The 23,198-nt window shown below is 59.8% G+C and overlaps 2 protein-coding genes across 4 annotated transcripts in view; both read right to left on the bottom strand.

Annotated features, from left to right (window-relative positions):
• Window positions 1–109: 109 nt before the first annotated feature.
• On the bottom strand, window positions 110–2,888 carry RASD1 (ras related dexamethasone induced 1). Of its 2 annotated transcripts, none has more exons than XM_055134866.1 (3): window positions 2,804–2,888; window positions 2,126–2,494; window positions 110–2,016 (listed from the first exon to the last, which is right to left on the bottom strand). In XM_055134866.1, exons 2-3 carry the CDS (start codon window positions 2,409–2,411, stop codon window positions 1,493–1,495), a joined length of 810 nt encoding a protein of 269 aa, XP_054990841.1. In that variant the 5' UTR covers window positions 2,412–2,494; window positions 2,804–2,888; the 3' UTR covers window positions 110–1,492. The 2 variants fall into 2 exon arrangements, with proteins under 2 accessions (XP_054990841.1, XP_004612878.1); XM_004612821.2 differs by having other exon boundaries at window positions 2,781–2,888.
• A 706-nt stretch (window positions 2,889–3,594) lies between these two features.
• PEMT (phosphatidylethanolamine N-methyltransferase) overlaps window positions 3,595–23,198 on the bottom strand; it is a 69,235-nt gene continuing 49,631 nt past the window's right edge. For both annotated transcript variants that reach the window (XM_004612822.2, XM_055134867.1), the window contains exons 3-7: window positions 19,224–19,339; window positions 9,124–9,269; window positions 7,908–8,019; window positions 5,826–5,900; window positions 3,595–5,595 (exon numbers count right to left, since the gene is read on the bottom strand). In XM_004612822.2, the coding sequence (XP_004612879.1) occupies window positions 5,538–5,595; window positions 5,826–5,900; window positions 7,908–8,019; window positions 9,124–9,269; window positions 19,224–19,339 (507 nt within the window). In that variant the 3' untranslated portion in view covers window positions 3,595–5,537. The remainder of the gene's footprint in view (window positions 5,596–5,825; window positions 5,901–7,907; window positions 8,020–9,123; window positions 9,270–19,223; window positions 19,340–23,198) is intronic.

The following is a 23,198-nucleotide window of genomic DNA, read 5'->3' on the forward strand; positions in this document are numbered from 1 at the left end:
CACAGCCTGGGGCCTGGCTGCAAGGCTGGAACTGACCAGGACTCTTGGAGAGGAGAAGGGGGGGGGGGAAGAAGGGAGGCGGGACGACGACTTTCCTGCACTCTGGGGCAGGCAGGTATCTTCAGAGAATAAACTGTTCCGCACCAAGACACCTTCGTCTTTGTACTGAGAAACTCAGCAGGCTGTCTCTTGGGGACAATTGAGAATAAATCGTTCAGTTAGAGGAGACAGAATCAATGGTGAGGACCATGGTTCTCATCTCTCCCCTCCGCATACACAGCTGAACCCTATGAAAAGACTCCCTGGAAGCAGGAACCAGCCATCATTGTGGCAGTGCGCGGGTCCAGGCAGGGGGCAGCTCCCCCCACCCACCCCCACCAGGTTGGACATCTCATTGCTGGGGACCTTGAAGCCACCAAGGTATCTGGATTACTGGGTGCTAGGCACTTAATCCCCTCAGCATTCACTGCAGAGGAGACACTCTGTATTTTCCCCACGGGCTTCCAAGGGGAAAAATTTGAGTGACACCTTGGCTGCAGTCGCTTGTCTAGAGCTGGAGCCTGAGTTAAGATGAGTGACCCCCAACTGCTGGGAGTCCTGGCATGTTAGGCTCTTGCATCAGCTTGCCCCAGGTCTATTTCCCAAGGCTCCGAGTCCTTCTCTGAAATCAGGGTTTCAGTGACCCTCAACCCCATAGAGAGTTCCAGGTTTGATTTCCCCAGGGCCTACCCTGAGTATAATGACAAAAGCACGATACTGTGACACTGCACTGTCCTGTGACAAAAATGATCAAAGAGCCAAGGGGTAAATGGCTAGAAGCTTCTCTAGGGAACACCCTAAACTCCTTGATTGTTATGTTGGCAGTTAGGATTCCTTTCCTAAATAAAAGAGCTTCAGCCCAGTCAACTGGAGCCTTTCCTTCAGAGCTGAAGCAGTTTCCAGCGGCAAGGTGGTTTTCCAGTAACCGGGAAGGTGATTCAACCCCAGAGCAGCAGAAAGTCACTACCTTCTCTCCCATCTCCCTGGTCACATCTAAAAGCAAAAGAAACCCGTTTTTTTTTTTAATTATTTTATTATATATATAAAAAAGTAACAATAACAGACTGACACACACACATAATAGAAACACCTGGATAAGATTTTGTTCATGTCTGTGATGACACCAGAACTACCATTAAAGTGCAAGTTTGCTGTTTAGTTTTCCCTTGTGCAACTTCACATACACATGTAAACAAATCACTTGAATATGAGTGGACCCACACCCCATTAGTTCTCAGGGCGTCAGCTGTCGCCAGTCGTCAGGGCAACCCAAGTCGCAGACTAGTTAATGCCCAGTTCGCCCTGTCCCTGCTGCTGGCCGTCTTGGGGATCTCGAACCTGGTCGGCTCCCACCCCGCCCCATTCTAGATGCCCACCCTCTACTGGGACCTGTCCGCGTCGTTGGGGGTGGGGCGGGGCCGCCACGTCTGTCCGGGGGGCGCACGGGGCGGCCCTAGCTGATAACGCAGCGCTCCTTGTCCTTGGCCTGGCCGCCGCCGCTGGCCTTCTCACGGATGTACAGGAGGTCGCTGTGCACGCTGGGCCTGCGCGCGAAGGGCGCCACGACGCCCACGGCGTCGGCCGGCTTCTTGGTGCGCAGCGCCTTCCTGGGCAGCACGTCGCAGGGCTGCACCGACACCTTGCGGTGCAGGTCGGGGCTCATCTCGCGCGGCAGCTTGGCCATGGCGAAGAGCGCGCGGAACATCTGGTCCAGGCTGCTGTTCCTCTTGGCCGAGATCTCGAAGTAGGCGCAGCGCTGCGGGTCGGCGCCCACCAGCCGCTCGATCTCGCGCGGCTCCACCTCGCGGTCGAAGTCGCGGTCGCCCTTGTTGCCGCAGATGACCAGGGGCACGTCCACGTTCTCCTTGGTTTTGTTCTTGAGGCAGGACTTGGTGTCGAGGATCTGCTGTTTGAGCCTCTGCACCTCCTCGAAAGAGTCGCGGTTGTCGAGGCTGAACACCAGGATGAAGACGTCCCCTGGGGGAGGAGAGGGGCAGGGGTGAGGTGGCGGCCGGAGACGGACCTGGGGGGAGTCCGCCCGGCCCGGCCCGCGCCCGCCCGCGCCCGCCGCGCCCCCAGCGCTCACCCGTGAGGATGGACAGGCGCCGCATGGCGGGGAAGGGGTGGTTGCCGGACGTGTCCAGGATGTCCAGCTGGTAAACCTCGCCGCGGATGGAGTAGAACTTGCGGTGGAAGTCCTCGATGGTGGGCGTGTAGGTGTCCTCGAAGCGGCCGGTGAGGAAGCGCGACACGATGGCCGTCTTGCCCACCTTGGAGGAGCCGAGAATGACCATCCGGTAGCAGTTCTTGGCCGGGACGCTCAGCTCCGCGTCGCTCGGGCACATCTTCTTGATCATCGCGGCCAGTTTCATCGGGCGGCGGCGGCGGGGCGGCGCGGGGCCGGCGGGAGCGCGGACAGCAGCGGGCTCGGCTCGGGGACAGTGGCGGCGACCCGCTGCCCGCGCCGCGCTCTTATACGCGGCCGGCGGCCCGCCCCGCCCCGCGCCCGCCCCCCGCCCCGCCCCGCCCCGTCCCCCGCGTCCCGCGCCCGGCCTGCGCCGCGCCCCCCGCGCCCCGCGCCTCCCCCGCTGGCAGGACGCGCGGGCCCCGCTCTCGCCCCCATGCCCCCAGGCTTTGCGCGAGGAATCCCCGCTCAAAGAACCCGCGGGCACCAGGAGCCCCTAGCTCTGGGCTTCAGTTTCCCGAGAACAGCCTGTGGCTGCACGACAGCAGGTGCTTACCGGGCGCTATTCACCAAGCTTACCAAGCTTTGAGACCGTCGACCTTTCGGGGACCCCCAGCTCCGGGCCCTGCTGCTCGCCGGCCGGTGGACACTAATGCGGGCGCCGGCCCGGGCCGCCAGAGGGCAGCAGAGCGCCCGCATGCAGGGCTGCGTGGGGCGGAGCAGCCAGGTTGGGGTCAGCCAGCGGAGGGATCTGGCGGCCCCCGCCCCGCGCTGCCCCGCACTCTGCTGCAGGCGGCAGCGCCTCTCTCCCATTCTGAGACGCTGGTCAGCCGGGGCTGGCGAGGACAGCGTTTCCCCTGGCCAGCTATTGCCGCTGGCGTGGCGGGTGGTTCAGGCGCCGGGGAGGGCCGCGGGTGCGGGCAGTGGCAGCCTGGTGTGCGCGCGCATGTCCCTGTGTCTGAGTGTGACTGCCGTGGTAGGGAGCTGGCTGAGCAGTAACCCCGAGTGGGCAGAGGCTGCTGAGGCTGGCAGACCGTCCAGGTTGAGCTTGCTTGCCTACAGTGCTGCCCTCAGACCTGAGCGAGGGACTCCGGACAGTGCCCTGGGTGCCAGCCTGTGCCCGCTCCCAGATGCTGGCTCTCCAGATCACTCCATCAGCCCCTGCTGTCAGAAGCCTGCTCTGAGGCCTGCCTCAAGGTCCAGACTATCACTCTGCATTTCACAGATGGGAAACAAGGGTGCAGTGCCAGGACTGAAGGCCTGGTCCTCCCCATCCCTGGGTGGCTCTCCTCACCCCCCACTCCCCCACCCCCAGACGGGGACCTCCCCACTCCCGGGGCCCTGCCTCTCAGCCTGTCGCAGACTGGCTGCTCCGGGCCACAGCAATGTGAGCTCTGACAGTTGCACCCATGGTCACTGCCTGGCTCTTGCTCTTGCCCTAAGGGAGGGCTCGCAGGCCTGCTGTCCTTGCCGCGTCCTGGCCGCACCCCCAGGCTAGGCTGATGCCCACAAAGGGTCCCTGCAGAAGGGAGCAGCTGAGGAGGGTGCAGGACTGGGCACAGCTGTGTGGCCCCGATGGGGGACTCACCCATGGCCAGTTAGGCTCTGAAGCAGGAGCTTGGGAGGCCTTGCTGATGCCCAGTACTGTCACCTGACACCATGTGTGGGCATCTGAGGAGAGACCTGCAGGCCTGAGAGCGGTCAAGAACCTAAGCTGGGCTCTCCTGGGGAGTCCGGGTGGCCAGAACCCAGCCTCCAATCAGAGCTCCCGCCTCGGCCTGACGTAGGCTGGTGATGGTGGCAATTCTGAACACAGCTGGGTTCCTGTGTAGCCACGTGACCCCAGCCCACAGCTGCCAGGCGTCCCAAATCAACCGTGTCCACTATATCGTACTGGGTGTGGGCACAGAACAGCCACGTTCCTGGGACCGCACAGAGAGCCATCATGCTCCACCAGAAAAGTGGATGTCCTGCTCTGCATATGGGAGCCCCCAGTTTGATCTTCAAAAGCAACAGGAGGGGCTGGAGCAATAGCACAGGGGATAGGGCGTTTGCCTTGCACATGGCCAACCTGGGTTCAATTCCCAGCATTCCATATGGTCCCCCAAGCACTGCCAGGAGTGATTGCTGAATGCACAAGCCAGGAGTAACCCCTGTGCATCGCCAGGTGTGACCCAAAAAGGAAAAAAAGCAACAACAAATAGGTAAGCAGCTGGTGGGGGTGGCCTGGGAGTCGGAGAGCCAGGCCCCGAGGCAAGTGTCCACCAGAGCCTGGCTGTGGACTGGTGGCAAAGAGCAGGCCAGGGAGTTGAGGGGTTAAGGCACTGGCCTGGCACACAAGCAACTGGTTTCAATGCATACGGCCCCCAGGACCCTCCAGGAGTGACCTCTGGGCAGAGCTAGGTGTGAGCCCCGAGCACGTCTGGGTGTCCCACACGGAAAGTTCTTGAAAGCCAGGCTAGGGGAGCAAAGTGTCCCAGTGACGGGCTTCTGTGCAGAGCCTTCCCACTAGTCCACCGGGTCCACCTGCCAGCCCCAGCCCCTCACCTCAGAGCTTCTAACTAATACACCCCTCACTCCTGTGCCGCCCAGACACGCCTCCCGCTTCGCAGCCAGCGGCTTCTACCATCACTGGCCCTGACCCGGGGCTGTGGCTGTCGCACAGATGTCCCACAAGGCTGCCTTTCCCCTCCCGCCCCCTCACCTTCAGCGCAGGCCGACTTCCACCTCAGGCAGCAGGACACAGCCATGGGGACCCTCCTAACGCCCTCAGATCACCCACCAGTCACCTGTCTCCAAACACGGGGTTTGGAGCAACCAAGTGTCCCAGCCCAGTTTTCTGCGAGTATTAGTGCCAGGTTGAGCCCGAGAGGCACGTGGCTGGTGCCCTCCCATGCTGTGGCCCAGCCGAGCCTGCATGGGCACCAGGCCTCACCCCTGCCGTGCTGCCCCCCAAGCCGTGTGTCTACTCTCTACTTCCTAGGCCGTCCCGAGCGACACAAGGGCATGTCCTGGTCCTGGCCTGAGCCAGGGCTGAGGTGGGCAGTCCCTGTGCATGGATGGGGTGCTGACCTCAGGGTCGGGCCAGGCGCCCACATGTCCCCTGCCCCACCCTGGCCAGACGGAGAGGGGTGCTGGATTCAGGGTTCCTTTATTGTGCAGCAGGGTGTGGTATGCAGGGATGCTCGGCGGCCACAGAGCCGCATGTCCAGGGACCCCGGGGCAGCGGGAAGCAAGGCACTGGAGCAGCCCTGGCCGGGCCTCGCCGAGCAAGCCCGGCACCGTTTTCTCTCCGACGGACAAAACCGCGGCGTCAGCTCCGCTTGTGCGACTGGGCAGCTTTCTGCCGGTAGATCTCGGCAGTGAAGGGTCTGTGGGGTTGAGGACGGGCTGAGTCAGCTGGCACGGGTGAGGGGCCAGGAGGCAGGGTGGGCCCCCTTCCCACGGGGCGGTTCTCAGCTTCCCCCGACCTGGCACAGCCCAGTCACGAGCCTAGCCCTCGCCACCTGGTCAACAAGCAGGCCGCAAGGGGAGACCCGGCCGGTGTGGGGTCACAGCAGTGGGCATGGGCCTGCCTCCGTCAGTGAGGCCCCCTACTCACTCCTCGTACAGGATGGCTACCACATAGATGAGGGCCACGACCACGGTCAGCAACAGGCCGGACGGGCTGGCGTTCCTGGGGAGGAGACACGATCAGCAGTAAGTGCTGTGACCCCCCAAAACCGGCTTGTCCAGGCTGACTCGGTCCCTCCCCAGCTGCGTGTCACCAGCCCCAGCAGGTGGTGCCCAGGGAGGGGGTTAGGGGAGGGACACGACTGGAGGCTCAGAGTCACTCAGCCGAGGCCAACTGGGTCCTGCTCCACACAGGAGGGTGATTGGAGGCAGGAAGTACAGCCTGGCCCGCCGCTGACCTGATCTCTTCTACATGCTGAATACCCAGGGAAGCCCGCAGGGCCTGCTGGCACATCTGCCCCAGCATTGCCTCCTGCCTCCCTCCCTCTTCCCTTCCCTCCTTTCTCTCCCCCTTCCCTCTTCCCTCCCCTTCCTTCTTTTCCTTCCATCCCCTCTCCCTCCCACCCCTCCTTTATTTGGGCAATGTGGCCGAGAACCCAGGGCGTCGCAGTCAGGCCCGTGCACTGCCCCAGCCCCAGCCCGGACCTGCCTCCACCTCTTCGAGAGCCCCCCGGACCCCGGGGCTCTGAGGGGGCAGACACAGGGCTTCTCTGTCCACATCAGCCAGAAAAAGAAAGGAGAGGGGACTGGCACATGAGACCACTGGGCAAAGGGGATCAGGGCACACGGACCCTCCGCTGCCACCCCCGATTATGTGGGGGAGCTCCAGAAAAAGGTGACGCCCCTCTAGCCTCTGAGCTGCCAGGCTGATGAGCACATCAGGGCCAGACAGCTCCTCAGGAAGAGGCCCCGCCACAAGCCAGCGCCTCAGCAGGCAAGAGCCCTGCACGGGGGAACCAGGCCAGCCTCTGGGTCACAGTGTACCCCCCTAAGCCAATGACCCTTACCTGGGAAGCCAGGACAACTAGGCCCCAGCATCGGCTCCAGGAAGGAGCTCTGACAGCCACCTACGCGACACCTCACAGCACTGCGTGACCTCTCATAACCCCAAGTAACCCCTCATAGCTCTGCGTGACCTCTCATAGCTCTGTGAACACCCATTCCAAATGCAGAAACAGGGCCCAGAAGCACCAGGCTGAGTGCTGCAGGAGGTGCCAGGGCCTGGATGTGAGCACCAGGCAGGGAGCTTACAGCTCGGGAAAGCCCAGAGCGCATCACTCGGACGCCCTGCCTGACAACCCCGGGTCGGGGCAGCCAGATGCTGCTGGGCGGGGTGCTCCTGGAGGGGGCCCTCGGGGACAGCATGCTGGGGAGCTGGGGGCTGGGGGCAGCTCTGTGCAATGGACAGCCTGGGGGCATGCATCTGTCCCAGGAGCCAGGCTGGAGGGCAGTTCAGCCTTGTGGACGTGCGCTGGGGACGGGGCTTCCCGCTGGCTCTCGGGAGAGGCTGGAGATGGCAGTGAGCTGACAGCCCACCTTAGCTTCTAGAACCTTCCTGGTCTTTGGAGCATGTGTCAGATCCTAAGCATGTGGCTCTGAAGTCTTTGGACTTCCACAGGAAAAGCTCCGCAGGACCCAAGGGGCAGGCTCTGGAGGGCTGTGGTGACCCCTGGCGCCCACACAGCTGCTCTGCCCCATCCAGGGTGGCAAAGAGCAGCCAGAGCCCACCTGTCCCAGCCTGCTGCTGGGGCAGGGCCCCTCCCTAAGGGCCCCAGGCTGCAAAGCACCGCCCAGGCCCGGCCCTCTGTGTGCCAGGCCAGCATTTTCCACAGGCCAAGACAAAAGCCAGGGCCGTTTTTTAAAAATGGACCCCAAAACTCAAGAATTTAGTGACGTGAACCCCACATTCTGTAGCCTCCAGTGGAGGGAACCATGCCCACGCTCCCACCACGGGCAACTGGGCAGGCAACCCCTGACCCCGCACCTCACCGACCCTGCACCCCGCAGCCTCACTCTCAGACCCAGAGGAAATCCTGCTCGTTCCAGAATACCTACCTGGAGTCCTTTTCCAGAGGAAATGCCCAAGGGGGAGCGTCCTTTCGACGCGGGGCTGGCGGGTCACCCACCAGCAGCAGGGGCGGTGGGGGGACTCCGGGCACAGGCTACTCACATGAGGGCCCAGCCCAGGTAGTTGGCAGTGCTGCCCCAGTACATGGGGTTGTCCAGGACGTTGAACGGGAATGAGGTCACTCGTGCATCCTTGAGGATCCCGAAGTAATCACCTGTAGTTGGCAGGGATGGGGAGCGGATGGGGGCCACTGGGCCACACTACCTCCACTGGGGCTGTCCCCTCGGAGGCCTGCAGGGTAGGGCAGTTCCACCGTGTGCTAACAGGGACACCCTGGGCTTCCAGGGGTGGGCACACACCCCACGCACGCCTGCTTTTTAATTTTTTCATAGTGCCAGGGATCAAACTCGAGGCTTGCGAGGTCAGTGCTCGACGAGCCACCACCTGCTGCTCCTCCCTCCCCTCTGCACGCTGCCCCCGCCTTGGAGGACTCCAGCCCGTGTTTTCCTCAGACCGCAGTGAGCACTCTCTAAGGAGCCCACAGGTGTGCAGGGAGAGGGCCCCGCCCAGAGCTGTGGGAGGGAGGCTCGCCAGTAAGGCCGGCTCCCAGGAGGCGGGCACCGGCCCAGAAGCCTAGGGGCTGGGTCACGGTAGGGAAGCAGCTCCATGCCTCGCAATCCAGAAATGGGCAGCGTGGGATGGCCTTGGCCTTTCTTGGCTCAGGGGAGGACCATGGTGGTTGGGTTCTTGGGTGCCACCCCATCACAGGAACAGACCCTCCTGCCCCTGCGCTGCACCCCACCCACCACGTAGCGGGTTGTGCACCCCTGCCCCAGGCCCACCCCTCCCCAGCCCCCTTCCTGCATGGGGCCCAACCCTTCACACCCACTGCCCACTCCCCAGGGGCTCCTGATGCGTCTCTTCCTAGGTCCCCAGGAGCCCCCACCCCTCTGCTGTGGGCATGACCCCTGGGTTGTCTCCGGGTACACAAGGAGAGAGGGCGGGGCTTCCTCTGCAGGCAATGGCTGCTCTTTCTCTCCTGTCCGAGGCCACCTGGTCCCTGTGCCCCTCTCAGCCCCCAGCTTCCTTCTGAGGCTTCTGAGCTGCTAGACAGGATCCATGGCATGAGGACGCCCAGCCAGGCCAGCTCAGGCTCCCAGCTGGAAAGTTCTAGAACCACAGGTGGGAGATGGGGAAATGCTGAGGAGTGTCTCACACCCCACCTCGCCCCAACCTATCCTGTGTTGTGAAGGAGTGAAGGGCTGGAGGGTCCCACCTGCCACGACAGCCCAGTAGGGGTGCAGCCCCAGGGTCTTACCTAGGAAGGTCCCGGTGAAGCCCAGGGCCCAGAAGCTGGACAGCACAAACACGCTGCCCACTCCCAGGAGCACAAGGCCCAGCAGGTAGGTGACGGGGCCGTCCAGGCTCTCCAGCCGGGGCTGGCTCAGCATGACCTGGGTAAAGCTGTGGGCAGACAGACAGATGGACATGTCACTGGGCAGGGTGACGCCCTCAACAGAGCCAGCCCAGGAGGTGATGTAGGGGAGGAGCACTGGGGAGCACATCCTGTCGCCTGACCCCGAGAAAAGGGATCGAAGAAGGGTGGCCAGGGTCAGTGGCTATTCTCAATTTCCCAGACAGTCTGACATATAAGTGAAGATTTAGAAGTGGCCTTCCCTGATTACACCAGGCGCCTCAAAACAGACCAGGCATTGTCCCTCCACCTGCTCCAAATGAACCCCGCTGGCCACAAACCTCCAGAGCCCCATCTCCGCCACCCTCACAGCCCATCTTCACAGGCTCATTCCGGGACGTGGGACCAGTGATGGAAAACGCCAGGCCTCAAGGAGCCAAGAAGGGGCTCCCAGCCCCACTGGGGTCCCAGTGGTCACCCTGGACTGTCTCCGGGTGCCATTAACGGCCATGATCCAGAGACTTCACAAATGAATCTCGGAGCACTTTGCTGCAAAGATGTCTCCGGACCCCAATTATTTAAAATTTTAGAATTCCAGGAGCGTGTGACCTCAAAAGCATACTGTTTTTGTTTTATTTTGGTTTGTTTTTTACTTTTTTGTTGTATCACTGGGCTGGAGCAACAGTACAGCGGGTAGAGCATTTGCCTTGCATGCAGCCAACCTGGGTTCGGTTCCTCCGCCCCTCTCGGAGAGCCCAGCAAGCTACCGAGAGTATCCCGCCCACAAGGCAAAGCCTGGCAAGCTAACCGTGGTGTATTCAATATGCCAAAAACAGTAACAACAAATCTCACAATGGAGATCTAACTGGTGCCCGCTCGAGCAAATCAACAGGATGACAGTGACAGTGACAGTGACAGTTGTATCACTGTGAGATAGACCCTTATATACATCTCATACTATTCATAACAAGCAATTCAAAGTAATAATAATGGTGGGGAGGTGTAATTGTGGTGGGATTGGTGTTGAAATACTGAATGTAATCAATTATTGTAAACAATATTATGAAAATAAATTTTTTTTTAAAAAACTGGGGAAAAAAATGACTTCCACAAAGAGCACTTAAAACTTGTGTGAGGAATGGAGCAACAGTACAGCGTGAAGGACACTTGCCCTGCACACAGCAGCCCCAGTTCCATCCCTTGCACCATACATGGTCCCCTGAGCACTGTGAGGAGTGACCTCTGAGCACAGAGCCAGGAGTAAGCCCTCCCCCACCCCGCCCTACACCCCTCCCCCCCAAAAAAAAACTTGAGAAACAATCAAAAAGAAACTGCTTGTGAGGCAGGATCCAGCTCCAAGGCTGAGCATCTGCACACTGTGTGCCACCAGGACTACAAAGAAAACAGGGGACTCGGCAGATACACAGGCCTCACACTGTGGCCTCCACACCCCTGCCACCAGTGGCTCAGTACCCCAAAGCCTGGCACATGCTCCATGCTCCCCCCCCCCACCGCCAGGGCGAGCATTTCCCAGGGCTGCCCAGAGCCCCCTCCCCACCCTTCCTCTGCAGCCGACCCACTGAGGGCCTGGACAAAGGCACTGGGTTGAGCATAAGGGGCACTAATACCAGGGGGCTGCCCGGGGGTATGCTGAGGGCCGTGCAGGGGAGGGGGCAAAGCCTGGGGTAACACCTGTTTCCTGCTGACAGGTGGGATGTGTGGGGGCCCGGGGGCAGGTAGCCCAGAGAGCCATGATGGAACATCAGCCCCTGACAGCTGCTCTCTGGCCCCAGGGGTGGCTGCCTACTCTTCCTGGCACCCCAGCAGGCAGCTCCCTACCTCCACAGTTCTTCCTCCACCTGCAGGCCTGCCCATCGGCAACTGGAGGTACCTATTTGCCATCCTTCCTTGCAAATCCATCCTGTTCCCCCTCACCCCGGGGTGCTGGGCTGCTGACACCTGCTGGGTGACCCCCTCCTGGGACTCTCCTCTCCCAAAGCTCCTCCTGCACACCAGCCTGGTGGGAGGGCTTCACTCAGCAGCGTCCTCAGTGCACCCCCCCTCCCTGGGGCCAGGCAGCAAGGCTGGGGCTTCCTGCTCTCACCAGACACCCAGCCAGGGCGTCGCCCTGCGGGCCCGGAAGCCCTGCTTCTGGGCGAGGGATGGGCACCCAGAACCACAGCGCAGTATCAGGCCTCTACGTGCGCGGGGGCTCGGCTAGACTGACCCTTGGGCCCCACAGCTGGAGTGACGAGGCCTGCCGGGCGCCCCACCCCCAACCCAGAAGCTCTATAAGCCTCAGCTTCTCTGAGGGTCCCCGACAACCCTCCCAAGGAAAGAGCAGGGGGCTTAGAGCAGCATGGGGCTCCCACAGACCCAGGTGCCCTGGGCCTCGTGTCCACCTCTGGATGGTAAGTGACCCTCCTGGTCGCCCCCAGAGCTGCTGCATTGGCTGTGACTAGGCAACCTGGGCAGTGAGCACAGCTGGGAGCTGTCCACTACAGGGACATGCTGGCTTGGGGAGCTGTGAACCACAGGAAGGACCGAGAAGTGTCTCCAGGGAAGACGAGGGCCGAGGTCCAGGCAGTGAGGCGGCGGGGGGTGGGGTGGGGCGTCCAGAGGGCTTAAGGTGAGACCTGCCAGAAGGCATCAGGGGAGACAGAATAGTCCATAAAGGGGAGTGGCAGGGCCCACCTGAGCCAGGACAGAAGCACAGTGGGGAAGAGGTGAGAACAGGGGGCTGCATGTGGGTGGGGGTGTTCACCACCAGGAGACCAGAACATCGGTGTGAGTCAGACGTGGGGCTCTGGAGAGCCAGGGGCGGGGGTCTACTTTGGGTCCTGGCTTCAGGCTCTGGGGGGCAGAGGACAGGGTCTCTGCATGCCGGGGGCTCATCAGCATCCTTGAGGGACAGAAGTGCAGGCACAGGGAGTGGAGGGCCAGCCTAGCAGTTCTGGTGGGGCACAGCTGGCCCTGGGCGGGGGCTGCCTCACCCCTGCCTCCGTGGCTGCGTCCCTCCCTGGCTGTGGACCCTGGACAGGGGAGGAACATGCCGGCACCTGCTTTCTTCAGGTTCCAGGAATGGCCCAGAGGGGACTGTGTGGCCCCAGCACCTCCATTAGACCAGGAAAGCACAGTCCATTCCGGGGGAAGAAGCGACAGGCTGGGGGAGGCAGCCAGATGAGGAGGCAATTTCCTCTGGAAAGCGTCTGCCAGGGCTGAGGCGAAGACTCATTCATTTATGTCAGCTGCTATTTTTGAAATGGAAGATTGGGCTTTCGGTCACCAATGTGACTTCTCGTCAACACACTCTCCTCCCCTGACATCCCAGAGCCTGGGGGAGAGGTGGCGCCCCCCAGGCCAGCTCGACTCCAGGTGCAGCTGACCCAGCCTCAGCATTGCTAGGCCATCCTGGGGCACACAGGGGCATGGGCTCCGCTCCCCCCCACTGCTGCTCTTCCTGCTCCAAGGAACACCGCGGGGGTGCCGTGTCTGACTCCTCCATCACAGCAAAACCCCAGCCGGCCACTGTGTGGGTGAGACCGGGATTCTGTTCACAGTGACCAGGGTGAGCTGGCAGGGCCACCCCTTCACACCCCAGGCCAGTCCTCACCCCCACCAGGGGCAGTTCCAGTTGGGTACAGGGTGGGGGCAATGACTGGCAGAGTCACAGGAGCCACACGTGTGCGGTCTCGGTGAGGACGCAGGGCCTCACAGGTGAAGGGGTCCCCCCTCATGCTGCAGCTGGGTGCTGCCACCAGCCCCGGCGCCCTATTCCCTCCACAGACCCTGCTGACGCTGAGGGCAGCCACGTGGGGAAGCAGAGGTAAAGGGTGGCGGCGGGTGTCCACATAAGTATGCTGGCCTGGCAGCCCATCACTAGGTGACGGTCTGGGGCCCCCACTGCCACCAGAGCTGATGGTCGGAGGCATACGTACACCCAGGGCCCAGACCACTGCACCACAGCTGGGTCGGCCGTGGGGGCTGTGGGCCGGAGGGTCAGCTATACCTGCGCCTCCCGCCCGGGGCCCACGGCTCAGCCCTCGCTCCCCGCCACATCACCACTGAGCTGCAGACACCAGAGCCCGCCCTGGCAGACAGAAACAGACTCAGTCTCCAGGGAGGGTGGAAGCGGCTGTGGGGCTGAGGCAACTACCTCGCACTTTTTGTTGGGGGTGAGAATGTTCTGAAACCCAAGGGGCTGCCACAACACTGGCCCGTCCCAGCCACCATGGGGTCACACACTCACTCAGGGACAGGGCGCTAAGTCTGTGGCATGAGGAGGAATCGCCCCTGGGAAGGAGCAGCCTGGGGGGCACTCTTGGCTCTTGGCTCAGAGGTGAGGGGGCGGGGGACAGAGGGAGGGCAGGGGAGGCACCCGTGCTTCTACCCACCAGCATGCGACCTGTGTGCCCCTTGAGCTTCTGCACGGGCCAGGCACCCAGACAGCCATCAAGGCGGAGCCGGGGCCACTGGTGAGAAGTGAGCCTGTCCAGCGCGGTCACGTCCAATTACTCTTGTCATACTGGACGCTCCTCTAAACCACCCCCCCCTCCACATGCAGTAATTCCCAACCACTGACCAGTCCTCCGGGCCCATTTTCCATGGCCTTGGATGACAGTCTCATACCTTTTTTTAAATCCCACAAATGAATGCAGTCCTTCTATATCTGTCTCACTCCTTCTGACTCACCCTCACTCTGGACAAGAACTGAGTGCTGAAAGCAGGTAAAAGGAGATACATGGTAACCTTTCAACATCTGTCCTACAAACCATAAGGCCTAAGATGAGAGAGAGAGAGAGAGAGAGAGAGAGAGAGAGAGAGAGAGAGACAGACAGACAGACAGACAGACAGACAGACACAGAAACAGAGAGAGCGAGAGGGAGAGGTGCCCGCCATAGAGGCAGGCTGGTGTGGGGAGGATTTAGAGGGGTGGGAGGGAAACTGGGGACACGTGCTGGGAAATGTCACTGGCGAACGGATGGGTGTTGAAACACTGTCTGACTGAACCCAATCACAAGCAGCTTTGTAATGCTCTATCCCACAGTGATACAAAAAAAAAAAAAATTAATTAAATTAAAAAAAAAAAAGTGAGCGTGGCAGAACCCCCACAGACCTCCGGGCCAGAAGCACATGGTGCCCGCACACCAGCTCCGCAGCCCTCGCCTCCCGCTGGCACCTGGCGTCGGAGCTCGGCCAAATCCAGTCACAGGTACCCCCAGTCCCCCACCACTGAGACCTGTGCTCCCAGCACAGCCCCACCCTCACACGGCTGGCCCCGCCCACAGCCACTGACCCTACCTGGCCGAGAGCACAGGGAGCCTGTCCACAGAGGAGGGGCAGCTGCCCCCACACAGATAAGCCCAGGCCCGGGGCGCAGGGCGAGAGCTGCCCCATCAGGCCGAAGAGACCGCACCGTGAGGCAAGGTGCTTGCTTGCACTTGGCCCACCCTAGTTCGCTCCCACACACGGGCCCAAGCCTGCCAGGGGCAAACCCTGAGCACAGCCAAGTGAGGCCAAGGACAAACCAAAAAAACCTGAAGTTTTAATATAATAGGGGTTGGGGAGATGGCACAGTGGGACAGGGGGTTAAAGCACTTGCCTTGCATGTGACCGCAGTGGCCACATCCCACCAAAAAACCACTCATCTTGGCGTGAATATGGCACCACATATGGGGTCCGGAGCACTACCCGGGGGCACTCTGGCACACAGAGCCAGGCTCTGAGCATGGCCAGGTACAGGGGAGGGGAGGAGGGGGCAGAGGAGCAGGAAGAGGGAGAGAGAGGGATGAGAACAGGGGAGGGGGGAGAGGGAGAGAGACAGGGTAGACAGGGAGAGGGAGGGGGGGAGAAAGAGAGGGATGAGAGAGGGGGAGAGACAGAGGGAGAGACAGTGGGGGAGAGAGAGACAGAGGGAAGGAAAGAATCCCGCCTTTCCTGCCTGTGTAGATGGAGTTCTATGAGAGGGGGTACACTAGGTGAGTGTGAGGGAGAAGGGCAAACACCGACAATTTCTCTCTGTGTGGTCTGTAGGAAATGGGCAGCATCCAAGGAAAACAAACCCTTGGACTTGAACCGCAGAACTGCGTCTGCCAAGCTATGTGGGGGAAGTCTGGCAGTTTGGGGAGGGGGTGAGGGGCCGTGCAGGAACTTTTACACTGCAAACATTTGAACTATGATAACCCTGTTACTTCTAGTACAACATATTTTTTTAAAGATTTCTTTTAAAAGTAGGTGCTCAAATGTGCAGCTACGATGATAGCAGTATTATTTGTAATAGCCAAAAGGCAAGAACTGCAAAGTCTGTGGAGGGAAGCATGGATCACCAAAGGATGGCATCTTCATGATGGAGTGTCAGTCTCAGAAGCCAAGCCAGGTCCAGCGTGGCTGCAGCAGGTACAGTGCTGGCCTTGCATGTGGCCGCCCCATACGGGCCCCGAGCACTGCCAACAAACACAACTAAAGAAGTAAATTTCTTTTCTGAAATTTGTTCCAAGTGCCTTTTAGTTTTTGCCACTTGTGTGTGTAATGAGAATGAATACGATCACTCTCCCAGACACCCTTAATGTTTCAAGAACACAGCCTGTCCCCTGTGATCACCACGCTATATCCTACCCTCAAGAACTTACTCTTTTGGGGGGCCAGAGCAAATAGTACAGTGGGGAGGATGTCTACCTTGCACAAAGCCAACCTGGGTTCTACCCCAGCATCCCACATTTTCCTCCAGCACCACCAGGAGTAATTCCTGAGTGCAGAGCCAGGAGTAACCCCTGAGCATCGCCAGGTGTGACCCAAAGCCCAATGAAATAAAAAAACAAAAAACAAAAATTCTTTTATAGGGGCTAGAGCGATAGCACAGCGGGTAGGGCATTTGCCTTACACGTGGCTGGCCCAGGTTAGATTCCCAGCATTCCATATGGTCCCCTGAGCACCGCCAGGAGTAATTTCTGAGTGCAAAGCCAGGAGTAACCCATGTGCATCGCCAGGTGTGACTGAAAAAGAAACAAAAAAAATTCTTTTACAAATGGGAGCCAGACCCCTTCTCGGACTCCCCTCCTGGAAAGCACCAAATTTTCCATCCTGTAAAAATCTGATTTCTTGGGCAGAGAAGTAATATAGCAGATAGGGCACTTGCCTTGTACACAGCGTAGTACCCCCTCAAGCAGCGCCAAAAGTGATCCCTGAGCAGAGCCAGAAGCAAGCCCTCAGCATGGCCAGGTGTGACCCAAAAACAAACATAAAAAGTTCATGGAGCTGGAGCGATAGCACAGCGGGTAGGGCGTTTGCCTTGCACACAGCCGACCTGGGTTCGATTTCCAGCATCCCATATGGTCCCCTGAGCACAGTCAGGAGTAATTCCTGAGTTCAGAGCCAGGAATGACCTCTGTGCAGTGCCAGGAGTGACCCAAAAAGCAAAAAAAAAAAAGTTCCTGCAGGGGCTGGAGCAATAGCACAGCGGGTAGGGCATTTGCCTTGCACACGGCCGACCCGGGTTTGATTCCCAGCATCCCATATGGTCCCCCAAGCACCTCTAAGTGTATGAGTCAGGAGTAACCTCTATGCATCGCTAGGTGTGATCCCAAAAAAGAAAAAAAAATTTCTGCAGTGGTCAAGAAAAAGGGGCCGTGGAGGTAAGGCCCATTCATCCACTCATTCCTCATTCCCCTCACTCATTCATTCATTCACTCCCCCCCCCCCATTCATTATTCCTTTATTCACCCATTCTCTTACTGATTCCCTCCCTCACTGTCTCCCTCATTCATTCATTCGCCCCCTCACTCACTCATTTTCTCTTATCCACCAGCCTACTCATTTACTCCTTTTCTCACTCATTCTCTCCTCCCTCATACACTCCCCTCCATCAATTTGTTCCCTCACTCATTCCCTCCCTCCCTCATTCATTCTCATTCATCCATTCTCTTACTCATTCACCCATCCCCTTACTCATTCATTTGCTTCCCACCTACGTCATTCTCTCCCTTGATCACTCATTCACTCATTCCCTCACTCCCTCAGTCCCTCACTGTGAAGGGGCCCAGTGTCTGCAGAGCTGTGGGCAGACTCCCCGGGGAGGAAACAGGGAACTCAAGCAGGAGCTGGTCCAGACCCCAGACAGCTGTTTACAACCACGAGGCAACAGTGCCACACAGGGAGGACGGCTAGTTTGCACAGACGCCCAAACCGTGCCCAGAGACCAACACCAGCGAGGGGTTTCATAACTGTGAACAGACACAAAGGTCCAGAAAGTCTGCCCTCGCCCTGCTTTGGGAGGGAGAAGGGTTCCGGTCCCCAGGGCCATGCACTGTCACTTCCCCTGCATTGGGCACCCCCAGCCAAAGACTCCTCCTTGGAAGTGGGTCTGGGAGACGATGCAAGGCTGGCACAGGAAGACACAAATGCCAGTTTGACTCCTTCTTTCACTCCCAGCTCTGAAGCCCTTATGCCCCTCCCCGCTTTTCTGGGCCAGTGGATTCTGAGTGCTAGGCTGGCCCCTCACTGCAAGGTCTCAGAGTAGAGGCTACAGTGGGGGCTGCTGGGGGGCATGAGGCAAGCCTGGAGAAGGACGGGAAGAGGCCAGCAGAGGGGTGGGGTGGCCACTCCTGTGAGGAGGGATAGCTGAGAAACCTTAATGCAGTCTCAGGGGGCAGAGCAATGAGGGGTGCAGAGGGGGAGGGAGGAGGTGGGAAGGAGCCAGGCCCCACTCAAGACCAGCAGGCAAGCGAGCAGGAAGGTCTATGTAGGGGGGGGTGGACGGGGACGGGGACAGGGACGGGGGATGGACCGCAACGCAGCGTGGGCCAGGCGCCCGGGGCAGAAACAGCGGGACCAGACAGGGATCTGCCGCTCAGGGCCCCATGGCTCACACACCTGCCCCCATCAGAGCCCAGAGCGGCTGCTACAGCCGGCTACCACTTGGCTGTGAGGGACCTTCCCGGGACAAGTGGGCAGTGGCACTAGGCCCAAGGCAGTGCTTGGGTTGTGCCCGGCCCTGGCTCAGTGGGAGGTGAACCCACCCTCTCCACTTCCTGGGGACTCCTGTCCCAGTGAGCAGCTGATTGTGACGTGCCAGCCCATCCCGGCCCTGGGAGCATGCTGGACCAGGGAGGCCCCAGAGGGCTGGTGGAGAAGCAGGTTGCCTCCCACCACGCAGTGGGGGCAGCCCAAAGGCCCTGTGATGGGGGGGAACCTCAAGGCCAGTGCAGGCCAGCCTCAGCAGGGCACTGCCCCACAGGAGCCAGCAGGATGGAGAGCAAAGGGCCTGGCTGCAGGGAGGGGAGGCTGGCCAGGCCTCTCGACAGAGGCCCGGGGCCCACGCCAAGACAATGCAGAGCCTGGACAAGGCCAGGGACATGAATGATGGGCCGGGCCACTCAGTCCCCAGCAATGGTGGCTGGGGGGGAAGGGGAGGCAGTGGGGGAGCACTGGGGCTTCTTGTTTGTTTCTGGTTGTCTGTCTGGGGGCCACACCCAGCGATGCTCAGGACTTACTCCTGGCCATGCACTCAGGGCTCACTCTTGGCGGTGCTCAGGGAGCCACGTGGGGTGTGGGAATCCAATCGGGGTCAGCTGCATACAAGGCAAAGGCCCTCCCCACTGCCCCAACCAGGAGTCCACGTGGTGGTTCCTGCTCCTCGAAGCACCCAAAGGGCCACATTCGGCCTGGACCCAGCCTGCTGCCCTGAAGGGCTCCAGAACCCATGAGGCTGAACGAGGTCCAGGGCAGGCTGGAGTGGCCACACTCGGTCCCTCTCCTCTCTCCTGGCCACCCTGACCCCACCCCACTAGAGTCCGAGGGGTCCCCCCAAGATACCACGGGAAAGACAGCAGCCTCCTGGAGCAACTTTAAGCCCCGAGGTTGCGGTGGGCTGCAGACCCCATCCCCAGCCAACCGCTGCCGCCTCTTCTGCCGGAGGGGAAGGCCCCAAGAGGGAAGCGGAGGCCGCACTCGCCGTGGCGCGCCCCACCCACAGGGCTGCGCTCAGCAGGCCCACCGAGCACACCTACCAGTGCGAGCGCAGCACGTTCAGCAGCAGAATGGTGCTGCCCAGGGCGTAGCAGGCCAGGTGGGCAGACCCAAAGGCTCTGCTCAGCTTGCGCGTTCTCTGTTCCCATCTTGCAACCTAAAGCACAGGGAGGAGAGAAGGAAACATCATGGGTTTGTGGAGGAGGATCTAGGGGTGAAGGGGGAGGGCGGGGAGGATTCCCTCTTGGACCCCCAATTTCGAGGAAGGAGACTGGGGGGAGCGGGGTTGCTGGGTCAGCCCAGCTTTACTCCTGTCAAACAGCACGGTTCCAACCAGAGCCCCAAATGCACTTCCGGGAAGGGAAGTGAGCACCTTCTCCTTCCAGCCTGGTCTGCGCCTCAGGCTCCAAACACCCACAGCCGCAAAGGGAGGCAGGCGGGGAACACTCTGTGCCCACAGGAAAGGTGCCCTGAGAGGGCCACAGCGGGCAACAACTATGAAGCTTATCTTAGCCACAGCATCTTGGTGTATTTTTCAAATTAGTTCCATCTAGAATCAACCATCAGCTCCTAATAGCCGGGCACAGTGAAACACCTGTTCCAAATGCCCCCTGCAGCCCCCGCTTGTGGCCAGGAACTGAGTGGGAGGGGCTGCAGGGGTTGGACCCAGCGGTCGAGTGGGTCAGGGCGTCTGGCGCACACACCCGGGCAGATGTCTCGAGGCAAATCCACAAGCCCACAGCACCCTAGAAGGGCTGTTTCGGCCTGGCATGCTGGGTTCCGGGTGCTACCTTTTAAGGTACCTTTTAAGGTCTGGGTGCTGGTGAGGCCACGATCTGTCTGACGGCTGCAGCAAAGCATAGTTTGCCACATGTTCTGCCCTGCCTAACAATCAATCCGTGGGCAGCGGGTTCAGCAACCCTGGATCTATCTGACCCCAGGCCACCACCTGCCTGTGGCTTCCTGCAGGACCCTAGGTCTCCTCAGCGGTGAGGACAACAGGGACAGGCTGAAGTTCACAGGAAAAAGCCAAGTAGCTTGCTGCTGGCCTTGCCCTCAGTCACAGCCCTGTCTGGAACCACTGTCTGGTTCTCTCCGAAGGAAAACACGCCCTTTGCCCAGCACTATGCAAACAGCCTCTGTGACCCCTTGGGAAGCCTGGTCCCAGCTCAGAAAGAAAACACGAAGTGGGGGGTGACACAACATATCCCACAGGCTCCAAGGCCCACCCAGAGGCCCAGGGAGGAGGCAGGCCCACTTCACATCACTGTTCCTCACTCCTTACGGTGCATGGGGTCAGTGGGGCTACAGCAGGTGATGCTAGATGGAGGGGGAGGGGGGCGAGTCCAGTGCTGGGGACTGGAGCCAGGGATTTGTACATGCTAGGAAGGGGCCCTGCCCTGGGACCAGCCTCCCTCCCTGCTTGATTTTGTTTCAGTTTTGTTGTTTGGGGCTGCACTCAGTTATGCTCAGAGGTTACTCCTGGCTCTATGCTCAGGAATCACCCCATGTGGGCTCAGAAGACCATATGGGGGTTCCGGGGGGTCAAACCCGGGTTAGTCATGTACAAGAAAAACACTTTCCCCACTGTACTGTCCCCAGGCCCCATGTTCTGTGGGTTTTTTGTGTCTTTGTTTCTTTTTCAGCCAAGTCCATGGTGTTTGGAACTTCTACCAACACAGTGCTCAGGGGCTCAAGGGATCATGCAGTGATGGGAATTAAATTTGGGCATGAGCAGCCTCACCTCACCGTGTAATTGGGAGGCACTTTCTGTTTGTTTGATGAAAGGCAGCTTTCCCGAGGGCTCCCAGTGATCTGTAGAGTGGGCAGTGGGCTGAAGATGGGCACCTCTGTCCGAATACTGTCTCCCAGACACATCCCAGCTTTGGCTTCAGGGTGCCACAGACAACCCTGGTTCTTTTGTGGGCCCCCAGCCCCAGCCCAAGGTTTTGCAAAGAATCCCAAATGACTTAAAAAAATTTTTTAATTGTCATACATATCATGTATCATGTCATACATATCATGTCACACACATCACATATCATGTCATACATATCATGGTACCTAAGGGCTGAATTTTATCTATTTTGAAAACGGACTTCTCGTTACACATAAGTAACAATGTGGTAGTCAGTTTTGTATTTAAAACGTATTGATAGCAGGGATGTTTTCATAATTTTCAGAGATTATGCAATCTTCTTAGGACAGACATCTCTAAGGCCTTGCACATTTGGGGGGCATTTAACTTTTTGTTGGTGCACCATATGAGTTCTTTATATATGCTGGATACTAATTTGACTTACAGATATGTTCCCCACCCTGTGCACTGTCTTTCTGCTCCATAACCTGAGAGGCACCAAAAAGCTTCTGAGGTTGACGAGCCACCTCACTATGATCTGCAGGTTCTACCCAGCCAACCCGCCTTCCTGCAGGGGTAGGGGCCCTGGCCAGCCCCTTGTGCTGAGTCGGGGGGGGGGGGGGGGGGAAGAGGGGAAGGCAGGAGGAGGGGAGAGGAGGGGGGAGGGAGAAGAGGGGAGGAGGGGGGAGGAGGGGGAGGAGGGGGGAGGAGGGGTCTTCAGCCCCAGGGGCGGGGCAGGGGCGTGTCAGTATAAGAGTCAGCATACAAGGCTTTCCTCAGAAACTGCCCGGAAACAGTCACCTCAAAGCAGTTGTAGAAGGTAACAAGAGACCCCTTCCAGGGCCCAGAGCAATGGTACAGTGGGGAGGGCATTTGCCTTGGACACGGCCAACCAGGGTTTGGTCCCCGGCATCCCATATGGCCCCCGAGCACCTCCAGGAGTAATTCCTGAGTATCAATCATCAGGTGTGACCCAAAAAGCCAAGAAAAGAAAAACCTAGAGACACTTTCCAGACCACTGTCCACCAGCACAGACCAGAGTGGGTATGGGTGTTCCTAGGGGTCCAGCCAGGAGTCCAACACAGCCGAGGGAGGACCGGGGTCCGGACTGCCACACGGACCCAGGAGACAGTGAAATCCCAAACCACCACAGAGCCACATGCCATGGGCTCCGAAAGTTCACTCAGCCCTCATAGCCACCCCAGGGTGCGGGTGCAGCATACCCCCAGGTGATCTGCGCGGGGAGCCTGGACCTCTGAAGGCACAGGCAGGAGGGCAGGCTGAGCCGGCTCTGACTCGCGTCTCTTCTCTCCCGGGAGGACTTTCCAGCCCTTCCCTACTTCTAAACCAGCTGCCTCGGGCACACTTTCTTCCTGGTGCCTGGGTTTGGAAGCCATCCAAGTGTGGTTTGTTTTCTTTTGACGGGGTAATGGTCGCCAAGGACACTGCAGCCTGTTGGACATTACAGAGAGACATCGCATACCTCTACTGAGGGGCCAGCACTGGGCAGGGGCTCGCAAGACCAGAAGTCAGGAACCAGACCCAGGTGTGCCCTGTTTGACCCCAGGCCTGGAAGCCACAGGGTAGGGAGAACAGGCCGAGGCCTGGACCCCAAGATGGGAGCTAGAAACATCCACATGCTGGACAGAGGTGTGGACGCAGTGACCCGCGTGTCAGTGCCCACGGCAGGCGCCCCTTCCGAGAGGCACGAGGGAGCAGAGCAGCAGTGCCAGGCGGGACAAGGGAGACCATGACGGGGACGTGAGCCACTGAGGATGTGCTGGGGAAACCCTGCTCCGGCTGCTGGCCGAGCAGTGGGACAGGCCCACGCCAGGGGCCGCTCTGCCGGGACCCACCACCCCAGGGACACTGGCTCAGAGGCGCCTCGCTGTGGGTGCTGAACTGAGATGCGCAAACCCTCCCATCACACGCCGGCCTGCGTCCGTGCCCCTGAGGAATGTCTATTGCATTCACAGCCGCTCCCTCCTGCTGGCACAGCCCTGCCTGACAGGCGCACAGCCCCCTTCTCCAGCAGAAAAAACCAGGGACTCAAAAAGGGCAGGAGAGAGTGGCAGAGCTATACAGCCACTAGCGCACCCGTCATTGCGGCCGACACCAAGGCCTGGCACCACACCTGGGCCCCTGAGCCTGCAGGAGT

This window comes from Sorex araneus, chromosome 4 (assembly GCF_027595985.1).
Source record: "Sorex araneus isolate mSorAra2 chromosome 4, mSorAra2.pri, whole genome shotgun sequence".
NCBI lineage: Eukaryota > Metazoa > Chordata > Mammalia > Eulipotyphla > Soricidae > Sorex > Sorex araneus.

Excerpts from the sequence above, each read along its gene's own strand:
- RASD1 (XM_055134866.1), bottom strand. The coding sequence starts at position 2,411 with ATGAAACTGGCCGCGATGATCAAGAAGATGTGCCCGAGCGACGCGGAG. Across the intron at positions 2,017-2,125 it reads GCGCCTGTCCATCCTCACGG|GGGACGTCTTCATCCTGGTG; the intron begins GTGAGCGCTGGG and ends CTCCTCCCCCAG.